The sequence below is a fragment of the Ciona intestinalis genome, unplaced genomic scaffold, assembly GCF_000224145.3.
Source record: "Ciona intestinalis unplaced genomic scaffold, KH HT000075.2, whole genome shotgun sequence".
NCBI classification, from domain to species: Eukaryota; Metazoa; Chordata; class Ascidiacea; order Phlebobranchia; family Cionidae; genus Ciona; species Ciona intestinalis.
The window spans coordinates 342,426-357,380 of record NW_004190397.2 but is presented as its reverse complement, the minus strand read 5'-3'; the positions used below and the strand labels follow the sequence as shown (position 1 = coordinate 357,380).

General features: G+C 33.2%; 2 protein-coding genes across 3 annotated transcripts; one reads left to right on the top strand and one right to left on the bottom strand.

The window, feature by feature from the left end:
* The first annotated feature begins 1,000 nt into the window (after window positions 1-1,000).
* On the top strand, window positions 1,001-5,185 carry LOC104266553 (serine/arginine repetitive matrix protein 1-like). The gene is made up of 8 exons (XM_009863025.3): window positions 1,001-1,177; window positions 1,441-1,644; window positions 1,900-2,027; window positions 2,417-2,537; window positions 2,720-2,870; window positions 3,367-3,643; window positions 3,696-3,899; window positions 4,350-5,185. Exons 2-8 carry the CDS (start codon window positions 1,562-1,564, stop codon window positions 5,141-5,143), a joined length of 1,758 nt encoding a protein of 585 aa, XP_009861327.1. The 5' UTR covers window positions 1,001-1,177; window positions 1,441-1,561; the 3' UTR covers window positions 5,144-5,185.
* A 1,606-nt stretch (window positions 5,186-6,791) lies between these two features.
* On the bottom strand, window positions 6,792-14,955 carry LOC100182092 (ras association domain-containing protein 8-like). 2 transcript variants are annotated; one of them, XM_002121458.5, is made up of 11 exons: window positions 14,728-14,954; window positions 14,274-14,353; window positions 13,101-13,225; window positions 12,706-12,797; window positions 11,755-12,401; window positions 11,237-11,336; window positions 9,560-9,660; window positions 8,922-8,983; window positions 8,280-8,383; window positions 7,702-7,824; window positions 6,792-7,399 (listed from the first exon to the last, which is right to left on the bottom strand). In XM_002121458.5, the coding sequence occupies exons 1-11, from the start codon at window positions 14,828-14,830 to the stop codon at window positions 7,281-7,283; spliced, it is 1,656 nt and encodes a 551-aa protein (XP_002121494.1). In that variant the 5' UTR covers window positions 14,831-14,954; the 3' UTR covers window positions 6,792-7,280. The 2 variants fall into 2 exon arrangements, with proteins under 2 accessions (XP_002121494.1, XP_026694146.1); XM_026838345.1 differs by having other exon boundaries at window positions 7,275-7,401; window positions 7,705-7,824; window positions 14,728-14,955.

The following is a 14,955-nucleotide window of genomic DNA, read 5'->3' as shown; positions in this document are numbered from 1 at the left end:
TAAAATTAGCAGTCACTTTTTGCATTATATTTTACTAAAAAGTAGGGTGGGGGAAATGGAACACCTTTTATTATATTTTCCCGTTCCATTTGGTATTAAACAAAGAACATTCAAAGAATTATAAAACCGGATCCTTACGACTCTCATAGACCGTCGATAATTGTTTAAAACACGATCAAGATATTTGGATATTATGTGCTAGAGAAGTCCCATCTTTCCCCACCCTACTATAAATATATATAATATATATATAATATTTTTATTTTATAACTTCTACCTTTTTGTATTAATTAATTGTATATTATTTCCATGCAGGACCTGGAAGAGGTGATCTACGACGAGCCAGCTCCTTCCGCTGCTCCGGAAGATGATCCCAATCTTCCTCCATATGATGAGGAGGAGGCTGTATACGATGATGTGATTGAAGAAGATGAAATATCACCGTATTCCGTGTATGATCCCGTGGAGGTGAATATGAATGAATATGTCCTGTTTAAGCACATATATGTAGAATTAAGATGTAATATCTTTTATTTATATATTCATTTGTATCTTTAGTCAAAGAATCATGCATTCATTTATTTACTCTTGCATTTATTCCTTTATTTATCCATTCATTTACTAATTTTTTCGTTCTTCCACACACTTATTCATTCACCTCTTTTTTAGCCACCACTCAAAGCCGTCATTCATTCATTCATTCATTATTCTTTTTATTGTTTTACTTATCTATTCATATTTCCTTCATTCGTTTATCAACACATTCACTCATTTATTCACTTTCCGTTCCTTTTCACATTTATTAAAACTTCTTCAATCGTTCATTCATTCATCCATCCATCCATCCATCCATCCATCCATCCATGCATCCATGCATCCATGCATTCATTCATTCATTCATTCATTCATTCATTCACTCACTCACTCACTCATCCATTCATTGACCCCTATTTTTTAGCCCCCACCCAGCGCCCCCCCACCCAAAACCTCCCACCCTGACCCCACAGTAGCATTAGGGGTATGGAGTTGGGTGAACAACGCCTGCTCCCCGTTTTTCTGGATCCTCAACCACGTCCTAATCTACATCAGTGATATTAACTACCACATGGTGGCGCTCGAGGGTTGCTGGTTTTTCGCAGCGGGACGAATGATCCGAAATCGACTCGAAAAACAACAGGTCAGTTTTAGGTTTATTTTCTAATTTTTGTTTGTTTTTGTTTTTTTCTTTGTTTTTTGACTTTTGTTGCAGTTTTTCTTTTATTTATTTCTTTTATTTGTGACTTTTTCTATGTCTGTTTTATTGTTCTTTATTATTTTCCTTTTTTCATGTTTTTATTTTTTTATCCTAACCTTTTTTTTTAACTTTAATATATTTCTCTATTTTATAAAGCATTTTATAAATAGCATATCACTCAAATAATAATGGCAACACTTTTTTAGAATTTGAAAGGCATCACTGCTGTCTCCTCCTTTGCCATGTTCCTTGGCAAAGTGACTGTCACTCTCTCAGTGTTGCCATTCGGATTTATTCTCCTAAAAGACAAAGCTGGTGTATTTATGTATGGCTATCCCTCTTGCTGTTGGAGCTCTTCTGTCCTACCTTATTTCTCACGTCTTCATTTCACTATTTGAGTCAGCAGTTGGGTAAGATATTTATATCAATTTGTATATAATTATGTTATACAGTACGATGGGGAAGACGGTTCTATTTTCTCGTCTCATTTGGTAGTAAACAAAGAACATTTAAAATATTATTAAACCATATCCTCACGACTCCCATAGACCGTTGGTAATTGTTTAAAACACAATAAGGATATTTGGATATTATGTGCTAAAGGTGTCCTGTTTTTCCCACCCTACTATATATATATATATATATATATTTTTTAAATATTTCAGCGCTGTGTTTGTGTGCTACTTGGAAGACACCTCAATTAACAAAGGAGATAAATTATCTCCATATTTTGGAAAAAAGAGATTTTTTCGAAGTTTACAAAACGCGCTGAATGAAACAACTACTGCAACTGGTATGTTATTTTTTTACTTTTTCCGAAAGTTAGAAACAGAACACCCATGTTATAACGACTGTTGTTTTCAAGCCATGCAAGAATAAAGTAAGTTACATTCATTGATTCACATTGTGCCCGCTTACGAATTACCAAGTATATAACTGACTGTTCTTTGGGACTACTGGGTTGGAGCAACTATTTTCAATTAAGTATCTTGCCCAAGGAAACATAAGCATTAAGCATATAAGGAGGCCAGTTTTCTAACCAGTAAAAAATTAAAAACATTTTACATCTTACCCTACTATAGAATTTATTACCAAAAATTAAATTTAGATTTTCCGAATTTACAAAACACCCTTAGATGGGAAACTTACATCGGATAAAAATTTATTTTTTTATTTTTTTAGCTCCTCCATACACCAAACATCATTACGACGCTGATCCTGAAAAGAAGATGAACCGAGCACAGAAGATGCAGATGCTTAGAGAGATGAACGGGGAGTATGAGAGGATGGAGCAGGGGGAAGAGTAAGTCTTCCTCTTCTTCTTTTATAAAAAACGCAAAAAACGACTCACAGTGTTGACCTAATTTTTTTCACTGTGATGACCAGGAAATGTTTTCTTTTTTAATTTTTAGTTGTTTTTTTTGGGGGGGGGGAGGGTTTCTTTTAATAAATTTTTTACCAGTGTTGACCAACATTTTATCCCAGTGATGACCGGGAATTAAACCCAACCGATCCATCTTCAATATTTCTTCTCATGCCGAAAAAGGCAGCCAATCAGACGCCTGGAAATCATGATTACGACGATGTTTACGAAACAGGATATGACATCGCTGAAATGTTTGAAGAAAATATTGAAGTAAGCTTTTAAAAAAATTTTTTTTTTAATCTATGTGGGTCAGGTCTTGCAGTGTGGTACGCCATGTGATCTAAGATTCATGCCAGAATTTGCCTCACAACTATTTATACAGTAGGGTGGGGGAAGATGGGACACCTTTCGCACATAATATCCAAGACTAATTTTTTTTAACGCTATGAAAAAACTACACCATTTATTGTGTAAGGGGAATACTGCAGGCAAATTTTTTTTATACAACACTGAAAAAGTTTTGAGGTAATGTTTTTTGAATAACATAAGGGTAAGGTCTTATGGTATTGCACAAAAAATTTGAATAATAGCAAAAAGTGGACTTTAAATATTTTTCATACACTTTTTAATAAAAATATCAAAAAATTTTTTGAGAAGCTTTAGATTAGAGCTACCATAGTGTTTATAGTGTTATAGGTTACATCATAGTAAACGATTTATTTGTAGATATAGTGTTACAGCATAGTCAGTTGTAAGTATGTTGTAGGATTTGGAAGAGGAAAGACAGAAAAAAAAGAAAGACAAAACAAAAGATAAAGAAAAAAAAGAAAAATCAGGGGAGAAGAAAAATGATAAAAATAAAAAAGACAAACAAAAAAACGGAAAATCGGACAAGAAGAAAAATGACAAATCGGACAAACAAAAAAGTGAAGCAAAAAAACAGACTGGTAAAAAAACAAATGAAAAAGACAAAACAAAATCAACAGACAAGAATAACATGAAAAAAAGTGAAAAGAAAACAGAAAAAAATGGGAAAACAAAAGGTATAACTATCTGTGTTTTGAAACTGACCAATTTTATAGAATATTTTATTAGCTGACTCAGCAAAAAAAGGTGGAAAAACCCCCGATAAGAAACCAAAAGGAAGATCCGCAAAACAAGGCGACTCAGCAAAACCGAAAAAGAAGACTGACTCAGCAAAAAATAAACCCAAAACAGGAAAACCCCCTAAAAGACCCCCACCCCCTAAAAAAGTTGCGACGAGTAAAAATAAATCAAAACCTGCTAAACCAAAGGCAGGTAAAAAGAAAAAATAAAACAAAAGAAAAAAATATTTGTTTTAATTGAACTTTAAATAAATTATTTTAGTTTTTAGCATTTTTTTTTTCGTAATTGTATGAAAAAGTAGATTTCAAAAAGTTTTTGGGATTTTTTAAATTTTGGAATGTGGTGTAAATTATTTTTATTACATGGGTGTACCTTTATACACCTTGTGCTTGTTTAGAGTTACTAAGTATATAACTTTGTGGGTGATTGTTTTTCTGTATGTTTTGTTTTATTATAATTATACAACCCATTACTGGTCACTGGGTTTGAGCAATTGCCGTTAAGTGTCTTGCCCAAGGATACATACACCCCCAATGGTAGCAGCGACGAGCTCTGAACCCATTACCCTTACTGTTAAATTTCTTACATAAGAACATATACATTCACATATTACTTCTGTTTGTTGTAGTTTTACATTTGCAGGTGGAATAATGAACACGAAAAATGGCAACGTTTCTAAGGCAAAAGGAAAGCCAAAAGTCAAGTTTGACCAAAATCCAACGAAAAGTGTAAAGAAACCAAAAATGGGAAAAAATCAAAGTTTCAAAAAACCTGGGATGCTTAAAACAGCAAAGCCACAAAAAATGAAACTGCCAAAGATGGGGAAAGCCCCTAAAGGCAGAATGAAAGCGCCAGGAAAACTACCGAAAATGGGAAAGTTTCCAAAAATGGGAAAAGGACCAAAAATGGGAAAATTTCCCAAAATGGGAAAAGGACCCAAAATGGGAAAATTTCCCAAGATGGGAAAATTTCCAAAAATGGGAAAATTCCCAAAAAGAAAAGCTCCAAAAATCCCGAAATTACCAAAAATCGGGAAAATGAAAGGCATTGGCAAAATGAAACATCCCAAAATTCCCAAAATCAAAATGCCGGGAATGAAAATGAAAAGGGGGGGTCTAAGGGGAATGGGCAAATTAGGAGCTGCTGATATTGCAGATGGCGTAGGAGGGGCTGTAAATATAGCTGACGGTCTTTTACAGCTGACAGGTAAAAAAGAAGGTGCCACAAGCGCGTTACAAAACGCCGCTTTCGGGACGAGAAATCGGTCAAAAGCCACAGCCCTTGCCAGCCACGTTGTAGCTAATAGATTGGATTTTATCGAAAACGGTGAATGTAGTAACTGGAAGTTTGCTGTGGCTACTAAGGATTTAATTTGGGGAGGTAAAGAAGTTTTGGAAAATGTGGATAGACAATGGGATGAAGCAGAAGGAAAATAAATTGTTTTGTTGTTGAATGATATGCAGATTTTTGGTGGACTATTTTAGGTTGGAGGTGGTAAATTTTTAGGGCAAAGAAATGGTCCATTTTCTTTGAATGAATGTAACTTACTTTATCCTCGCATGGCCGGAAAACGACGGTCATTATAAGATGGTTGTTCCATACACCGTGTCATGCTTACGAGTTACCATGTATGTTACTTTGTGAGTGTTTTTTTCGACAACCCATTCGCTGGGTTGGAGCAATTGCTGTTAAGTGTCTTGCCCAAGGACACATTCTCACAATAGTAGCAACAACGCGCCTTGATCCCATTACCTCTGGGTTCGAGGCAGCCACGTTAACCAACTGTGCTGCGGCCAGACTTAACATTTTCTTTGTTAACAATTCTTTACTAAATTTTGGGGTTTAATAAAGTTTAGGTTATATTATACACTGTAGGGTTATATTTGTTAAATATAGTTTTAGTTTTGAAATGTCACTTTCTATTCTATGTGGGTGAGGTCCTGCAGCATTACATGCTATGAGACCTGAGGTTTAGGCCAGAACTGGCCTATTAGCAACACCCCATACAAACTTTTCTTAAGGGCATAAAAAGTCTCGCAGGACACACCATGGGACCTGAAGTTCAGGCCAGAATTGGTCTATTACCTAATCAACACCCAGAAAAATCTCTTTAAAAGAAAATGTTTCTGAAGGTCATAGTCAGAAGATGGATGTTTTACTATTTGTACAATGTAGCATAAATAGGTGAAAAGTTCTTTAGATGCTACTGCACATTTAGATAGATCTGTTCCCAGCACACAAATTTTACACTATTCAAAATTTTTAAGTTTTTGCTAAATTATTGCTTACTAATTTTTTACTATCATTTAAAAACTATATACCATAGGAAAATACCCAAAATATTTTTTTCATATTTATTTAACGTTCTTAATCACAATTTTAATTTACAAAATAAGTGTAAATAACATTAAGCAATTTTTTAACAATTCGTAAAGTAAAAAAATAATAATTTGATCCATAAATACGATTTAATCGTATGAAAAAATTTCAAAAAAATCATTTAAAAAAATTTTGATGAATGTACAACATTATATATTATTATATGAACTGAATCGTATATATTACAGTGCATTTAGCTTTGCTAGAAATAAACGGAAATAGTTTAAAATTTGATTATACCTGGTAGCCACAGCAAAATTTAAAAACTTTATTTTAACTTGGCATTTTACAATAATTACAAGAAAATCTTAAATTTTTTTAAAATTTTTTCCAGCAGAGTTAAATGCACTGCAGTTTATTTTTGTATACTTGTTAGAATCGAAAAATACATGATTGGACCACAGTTTAAATTAAAAAATACATATGATGGAAAAGGCACCGGCGGTGTTATTATTATCATGCAGCAGTGCTTCCCAACTTTTTGGTGTTTTAAATATATATTTATCATAAATTAAAAACGTTTCATCATAAATCATTTTTTGAAACCCAAATATTAATAATAAATAATAGCGTTTTATCATGAATTAATTTTTTTTGCAGCCTAAATTTTGCTCAAAATTTTTCAATTTTACAATAATTTGGATTTAAAATTATAAATTAAAATATTGTGAATTAAAATTTATCATAAACTGATAGCTTTTTATCATAATTTTTCGGCAACCCAATTTTGAACCAAAATTTTGGTTAAATTTACGTTTTATAATATAAATTAAATGTATTGTGAGCCGCTGTAGTAGGCGACCTAAATCAAAGGGGGGCCCTGGGGTTGAGAAGCACTCCTGTACAATATCTATGCTATATGCATATGTTAATACGCTTCTGGTCGCTCTTTTAAGCTTACAACAACTTTTAACGGGTGATTTACAAAAAAAACACATTTTACAGCAATTTTTTTTATAGAAAAATGTGTTGTGCATCACTGGTAATAGGTATGGCAGTGTGTGTGATTATGGCAAAAAAATAGACAGAGCATTTCCAAAGCAGAGTTGGTGTCATATGCACAGTGCGTGGTGTCCAGTGTTGCGCAAACTTTTTTGATTTCCCAACTTGGTTAAGTGCATGCTTGAAACACCTTGCTGCAGTTAAGCATTGGACGGATTTGAAAAACACCTGGAAACACTGTTCTGGTCAACACTACACCCATACACCTCCGGAATCCCCAGAAGGTAGCCCTGGAGCGGGGTGTGTCGGAATCTGGGTTTCAAACTCCAGGGGTGGGAGTGGGAACTCATTTACATTGCTTCGACTACCACCTGGAAAAAAATTTAAAAAATAAAGAAAATTTTTTTACAAAATTTGGGAATTTACAAAATAACGAATATATAAAAATTGTAAAAAATGTAACAAAAATAAACAAAAATGACATAAAATGAGTAATTTTTTTAAAAAATGAGTAATTTTTTAAAAAAAGAAGGAATTTATTAAAAAAAAATAATATAAAATTGTACAAAATGTATATATTATATACCAAAAATAAAAAAATCAATACTTTTTTACGGCAAAAAAAAATTTGACACGAAAAGACTAAGTAATTTTTCAGTGTTGCCATGCTTACCTTTTTCGGAGTCAGAGGGCAACACTGTAACCTTTGACCCTGTTTGCCGAATAAACTGCTGAAGGTTAACTTGACGCAGTTCTCTGTTCAGTGTTTCCAGTTGCATCATTTTCATCTCATTTGCTGTGGAAGGATTTTACATTTGGAAACACTGTTTTTTTTAACTATATTTTTATACCAGAGGTCATAATAGTAGGGTGGGGAAAGACGGACACCTTTTGGCAGATAATATCCAAATACCCTGATCATGTTTTGAACAATTAAAATTAAAAACGTTGCATAGTATTCGTGAGGTTACAGTTTTATAATTCTTTGAGTGTTCTTTGTTTACTAACAAATGAGACAAAAAATAATATTAAAAGTGTCCCATCTTCCCCCCTACTTAACGGTAATTGCTCCAAACCAGTGGTCACTAATGGGTTGTCTTAATTATAAAAAAAAAAAATCACCCACAAAGCTACACATTTTAACAAATATAGTTATAACTGAACTAGCCTACCATGCGAGTATAGATAAATAATACCCCAAAAATGATAAAGTTTTTTAGCAATAAAATAATATTTTAATAGTAAATATACCTTCTTCTGTATTGCGCAATCCAGTTTGGACCTTTTTTAACTCGACAGCGATTTTTCTGAGGTCCCCATTTATTTGGTGTATGTTGTTATTCATTTCTTTATTTCTATAAATAAATATATATATATATATATAGTAAAATATATGTTGATGGCACTGTACTGTAGCCCAGTGGTTTAGGAATTGACTTTAAGCCAGAGATACCAGGTTCAATGCTTGATGCTGCTACCATTGTGGGTGTTTTTGGATAAGACACTAATGGCAATTGCTCCAACCCAGTGGTAACTTATGGGTTGTCGAAATCGTCATACATTGCAAAATAATCACCCAGAAAGTTACATAAGTGGTAACTCATAAGCAGGCATGAGGTGTATGAAACAGAACACCCGTGTTATAAGGACTGCCGTTGCCCTGCCATGAGGATAAATGAGTTACACTTATTCATTAATTGGCATCTACAAAAATGTCAAAACATTTTATTTTTTAGCATAAAACCACAGATTTTCTGGCCAGTCTCAATAAAACGCATATGCAAAATAAAACGTTTATTTCATACTGTATTTTATACCGTTTAAAAAACTAAGACCATTTTCAGTAAAGTAAAAAGTTTAAAACCATTTTTAAAACTTATGTGAAAATCATACCTGAACACCGCGGCTGCGGACTTTGCTTTAAGGGTTTTTTCTTTTGTGGCTTGAACAATTTCCTGGTAAAATTAAATTCATATTTTTTTGTTTTAAAAAAAGTGTGTGATATTCTATATAGGTCAGGTCCTATGGCAGGACCTTAAATTTAGGCCACAGTTGGCCCATTACCTTAAAAATAAGTGTAAACACATTGTGAAAATTAAATATGGGTAAGGCCCTACAGCAAGGCATGCCATGGGACCTTGGATTTAGGCCAGAGTTGGCCCAAACAGTGTTATGCCAATTTAAGGCTATAGTTCAAAATAGTGGATATATATGTGCTTTGCTTAAAACTATACAATGTATTAATTAGTCACTAAATTAACAAGACTACAAAATTTTGTTATGGTACAGTTTTACATATTATGGTAAAAAATAAAATATTTTTAATAAAAAATTACAGCAAAATATATATATATATATACCGTTTTTTTGTATAAAAAAAATATTTTTAAAACAGCTTAGCCTTAAATTGTAGGCCTAAAAATGCTCTTAAAAGCTAAGGCTTAACTCATAATTTTAATAACATATTAAGCCTGAAAGCATATAGTTATACAACACCAGACAAATGCCCCAAGGTATAAAAGCTAGCATACCTCATTGAGGAATTTAAATTTCTCTTCCAATTCCCTTATGCTAGAATTCATTGTGTCAATTTCTGTTTGGTAATTTTCGCTCTGCTTTCTTAAGAGTACACCTAAAAATATCGAAATGTAATTATAGAATGGTGGGGTAGGATGGGACATTTCATTATCTCTCTTTTTGGTAGTAAACAAAAGATATCTACAAAATTTGTTTTGAAAATTTGGGAATATTGATGTAGTAGGGTTGGGTAAATGGGACATGTTTTCATTCTCTTTCTGGTCTATTTGGTTGTAATAAATAAAAACATTTACAGCAACTTTTAACTGTATCCCAGCAACTTTTGAAGGGCGTTGGGTATTGTTTAAAACCTGGTCAGGAAATATGGGATTTAGGTGCTAACAGTAATAGTATCCATCTTATCCTACAGTATTATAATAATAAGTTTAATTTGTTTCTTCAGTTACAGCCAAAAAGGTCAGAGTAATAAACAAATATAAAAAGTTGTGAAATAACAATAAAACGACAGTCGTTTAACACGCTAAAGGTTAAAACAGAGTGCAAACTTCTTAGGTAAAAAACATGACCGTTTTAAACGAATAGTTGCAACTGTAAACGGCTTTTTAAGCCTGTACAATAACTGGGTTCATAAAATAGCCTCAACCAATCAAAAATGTTATTGCAGGTTTCAAAATAGCGTATTATATTATATCATACATTACATACAATATAGTAGGGGGGGAAAGACGGGAAACTTTTAGCACATAATATCCAAATAGCCTGATCGTGTTTTAAACAATTAACAACAGTGTATGGGAGTCGTTAGGATACGGTTTTATAATTCTTCGAATGTTCTTTGTTTACTACTAAATGGGACAAGAAAATAGAATAAAAATGTGTCCCATCTTTCCCCACCCTACTGTATAGTATTATACATTCCAAATAAAATATTTTATTATTATAGCAGCAGAATTTGCAATTTACATGGTCCCACTATATAATACATGAATAATTTAGGTACTACTGTAGGGAGAAAATACATTGGAATTTCCCAGCGACATTTTACCGCTAAGTACATAATCACCTTCTAGCTAATTGCCATTTAAGTGCTCACACTGTAATTAGCTGTACTGGTATTAGAAATTACTTTGGAATTTTCATTTTAGATTAGTTTTCTGTATTAGGATTATAAGTTAATTTGCAAAATCTAATGTGACTATATTATGTATATATAGTACTTTGGGGTAAGACAGGACACCTTTAGCACATAATATCCAAATATCCTGATCATGTTTTAAACAATTAACAACTATTTATAGAGAAGTGGTTTTATAATTCTTTGAATGTTTTTTGTTTACTACCAAATGGGACAAGAAAATAGAATGAAAAGGTGTCCCATCTTTCCCTATCCTACTATATTTATATAGGTATATATTTTTTAATGGCTAAATTTAATTTAGTGCTTTACATTAAACTGTTTTCATATAAATGGCTAAATTAGGGTGAATATTTATTTAAGTGTTCTTGAAATAGCGAAATTAGTGTACCAGTATTTTATTTCTTTAGGTTTCTTGAGACAAAAATGCATGTGAAATTTAGGCACTTCAAAAAAACTATGCGTATAACAAAAAATAGCGGTTTTTAAAGATTTTATAGCATGAAACACACATACAACAGTACTCATAACAGACCTTTGTCTTTTTCTTCATCCAATAAACCTTCGAGTAATTTTTCGCTGAACAAATCGGATTCATTTCTTTCTATTTGTTTTTCCAATTCTTCAATTTCTCTCTGTGCAAAAACCAAAGATAAACTGAAATAATGCAATTAGGGAATAATTTCTGTCATCATTTTTATATTTTCTATACCCCTATATATATAAAGCAGAAGTAGCAGCAAAGAGCCTTGAACCCATTACCCCTAAAAGCAGGTGCGCTACTGTCCACAGTTACATTTATCTAAATCTTATAATAACTTTTATTTGTCTTTTCGACTACGGTAGCGAAGAATTAGAAATATTGTAAACGAAAAGACAAGATATAGCGACAAAACAACAGTTGTTAAAACACCCTTACAGTTATTTTAACATCACTTTAATTTTTTATTCGTTAACAAAAATTCTGACATCTGAGACCATTTATAGTTCTTAAAATTTATAAGCTATAACACACCCATTCATTTGCAAACTTTCAAACATAATTTTATATACCTTAGTCTGCAGTGAGGTTTTATCTTTTTTTTCCAAAGTTTCTTGAAATTTTTCCAGTTCATTAGAAAGCGAGTTAAGAGTAGTGGTTTGCTCTTTAATATGCCCATTCTGTTCAAGTACGAGATTCGTGAAATCCGAGCGAGCTCTTTCTATGTCTGGTGTTTTTACTTTAACTGGGGGAGGGGAGTTGACTGGTACTGCTATTGTTTTCGACTCTGACCATTTTCGAGGCTTTTGTAGAGTCCCAGTTAAGGTGTTATTACTGCTAGTACTTGTTCTCTGCCCAGGCAGCATGGGCGGACTGTTAGCCCCTTGTAATGGGCCCATATCGTCTTTTCGAAAAGCAGGCGGTATTAACGCTTTTTTCTTCGCACTGTAGGATAAATCTGGTCTTGACTTAGCCGGTGACTTTTGCACATCCCCTTGAGCGGCGCTGCTAGGGGGTGGTGTAAAAGGTTCCTTTTTTGATGGCAGGCCTTCCATTCGGAACGAAGGTGGCATTAGTGGCTTTTTCTTTGTAGCAGTATTGTTATTGTTGTTATTTGAGACTACGTTCAATACAGGCTTTTTTATTTCGACTTCGGGAAATTTAAATTTATTTTCTCCAACTCTGGGCTTTTGGATTGAGTCACTTGAGTTGGCTGAACCTTGAAAAGAAAATTTATTGTGTTCTTATAATGGATTTTTTTAATGAATAGTAGGGTCGGGGAAGATGGGACACCTTATCATTGTATTTTCTCGTCCCATTTGGTAGTAAACAAAGAACATTCAAAGAATTATGAAACTGTATCCTCACGACTCCCATTGATCATTGTTAAATGTTTAAAACACGATCAGGATATTTGGATATTATGTGTTAAAGGTGTCCCATCTTCCCCCACCCTTTAATATGCTATAGCCTAAACAATTATGCATAAAAATAGTAGGTTAATATGCTATTAAGAAACTTACCTATTATTGTTAGGGATTTTCGTTTCGGTTCTTTTCTATTTAAAACAGCATCATTTTTTTGCCGATGTTTCATTTGGGGTGGGAGGCTTTGCCTGAAAATACAATTTTTTTTCAGTCACAATTTTCGTGGTTTATTCATATATATGTGGTTTATATTATTACATATATAATATAAAAAGGGTCTGTCATATTTAAGACTTAGTTTAACTCTGTCTTCAATGTGTTAAAATTATATGCCTAATACAAAAAATGATATGCTTAAAAAACTGTTAATATATATATATGTAATTAAATTGACAGATCTAATTTAGCAAAACCAATAAAATTTCCATACTTGATTCTTGACCAAAGCTAAAACATGGTTTAGAAATTAATAAAATAGCTAGGTTCGTTACCTGTATCCTGTGCGTTCAGGCGTGACAACACTTTCATCATCGTTATGACTGGAAACACTGCTCGCGCCGGTTCGTCGTAAAATAAACTGAACACTGGGACTGCGGTCGCCAAAATTCGATAAAACCTGGAAAAAACACATGTTAAAAATTCGAAATATATATAATTTATATTATTATTATATAGGCTAAAATTTTTTTTCTTGGGTGAGGTTCTACAGCATGGCATGCCATGGGATCTGGGATTTTCCACAGAAAATTCTATTCTATGTGGCCATATGGGTGAAGTTCCCCCAAGGCATGCCGTGGGGCCTGAGATTTAGGCCAGAGTTGGACCAATATCATGACAGACACCCAGGATGCTACAACCTATTTTAGTGACCAGTTTAAAGCTATATTTATAGAATCAGACCATAGTTACGTCATTTTAAAAGCATGGATATTCTGTTTGCTACAGACACCAAGGCTTAACAACTGAAGATAAGCCGCTACACATTATCTATAAGCAGACATAGGAATTTTAGCTTAAAGGGCGTGACTCGACTAATAAAACAGTTTCTGTAGAATGCTTTTGTAGTATCACTGCTCAAATAGTAGTAAATAATGAATGTAAATGATTAACTCAATGTGGAAAAGCAATAACACAGGTGTCTTATTTCATGTTATAATACAGGTGTTCCATTTCATACACTGCATGCTCGTTTACAAGTTACCATGTATGTAACTTACTGTATAGGTAAATAATTGTTTCATTGTGGGGCATTTTTCCTGTAGGGCTAACTAATTGCTCTAAAGCAGTGGTTCTTAAACTTTTTGTATGCTTTACCCTTTTAACAAAGATGGTTATCAGATTTACCCCCAATATGTAATATGACGCTCATTTATTAAAAAGCGAAAACAACTAATTACAGCAGTTATATTTAATGCGACGGATGCACTAGCTTTTGGCAACGAGTTGTTCAATGTCTGGTAAAGTACTACAACTGGCACAATTTTTCTGTCCCGTCAACTGATGTGGATTTTAATTGGTAGCTCATTTAACCTCTAAAGACGAGGAATTTACTCCCGTTTTAAGAAATGCTGCTCTAAACCATGAATGACCACTGAGTTGGTTCAATGACCATTAAGTGTCTTGGCCAAGGACACATACATTCAATTTAACATATGTTAATCAACCTGTAAGGGTCTTTCTGTTGGAGGTAGCATTTTTTCTGTGCCTCTCCATTGCTCAACAAGTGTGTAACGACCAGTGCGCCCTGTAATATGAAAATATGAAATACAAATCAATTGTTAAGGTGTAATATAAGAAAATATTATGATTCACTATAAGTAGAAGGCCATTTCTGACCCAAAAACTCTGGAACATATCCAGGTCTCTAGACTTTTCTTGCTCTAGGACCTGAGTTATCGGCCTTACAAAAAAAAGAAGAAAAATCCATGAAAAAATAATCACCCACATTTCCACAAAGTAACATACATGGTAAAAAAAAAGCAGGCACAGGGTGTATGAAACAGAACACCCGTGTTATAATAACTCTGGTTTTCCAGCCACGCGAGGATGAAAGCAAGTTACATTTGTTAAAGTACCCATTAAACATATACTTTACAAAATTTAAACATATGTTTATACCTGTAGCTTGAGCTAGGGCAATCACAACCTCTTGTACAGTGGTTTGTTCATTTATTCCGCATACCACACGTTGTATACCGTCTACCCAGACCTTTAATTCCATGACAACACCATACAATGTGATGGTTTATACAAATTGTAACAGGTTTTAAGTGTCTATACAAAAGCAAGCAAATTTTTTGTACTATTTTTTTCTGCAACACTGTGAATATGTATTAGTAATATTAT

Bases quoted from the DNA above. Each gene is read 5' to 3' on its own strand.
- LOC104266553 (XM_009863025.3), top strand. From the start codon at position 1,562: ATGGCTATCCCTCTTGCTGTTGGAGCTCTTCTGTCCTACCTTATTTCT. The intron at 2,538-2,719 runs GTAAGTCTTCCT...ATTTTATCCCAG, and splicing joins AGGATGGAGCAGGGGGAAGA to TGATGACCGGGAATTAAACC. The intron at 2,871-3,366 runs GTAAGCTTTTAA...AGTATGTTGTAG, and splicing joins TGTTTGAAGAAAATATTGAA to GATTTGGAAGAGGAAAGACA.
- LOC100182092 (XM_002121458.5), bottom strand. From the start codon at position 14,830: ATGGAATTAAAGGTCTGGGTAGACGGTATACAACGTGTGGTATGCGGA. The intron at 14,354-14,727 runs GTATAAACATAT...TTCATATTACAG, and splicing joins TGCCCTAGCTCAAGCTACAG to GGCGCACTGGTCGTTACACA. The intron at 7,825-8,279 runs GTATATTTACTA...ATCCTTCCACAG, and splicing joins ATTGCGCAATACAGAAGAAG to CAAATGAGATGAAAATGATG.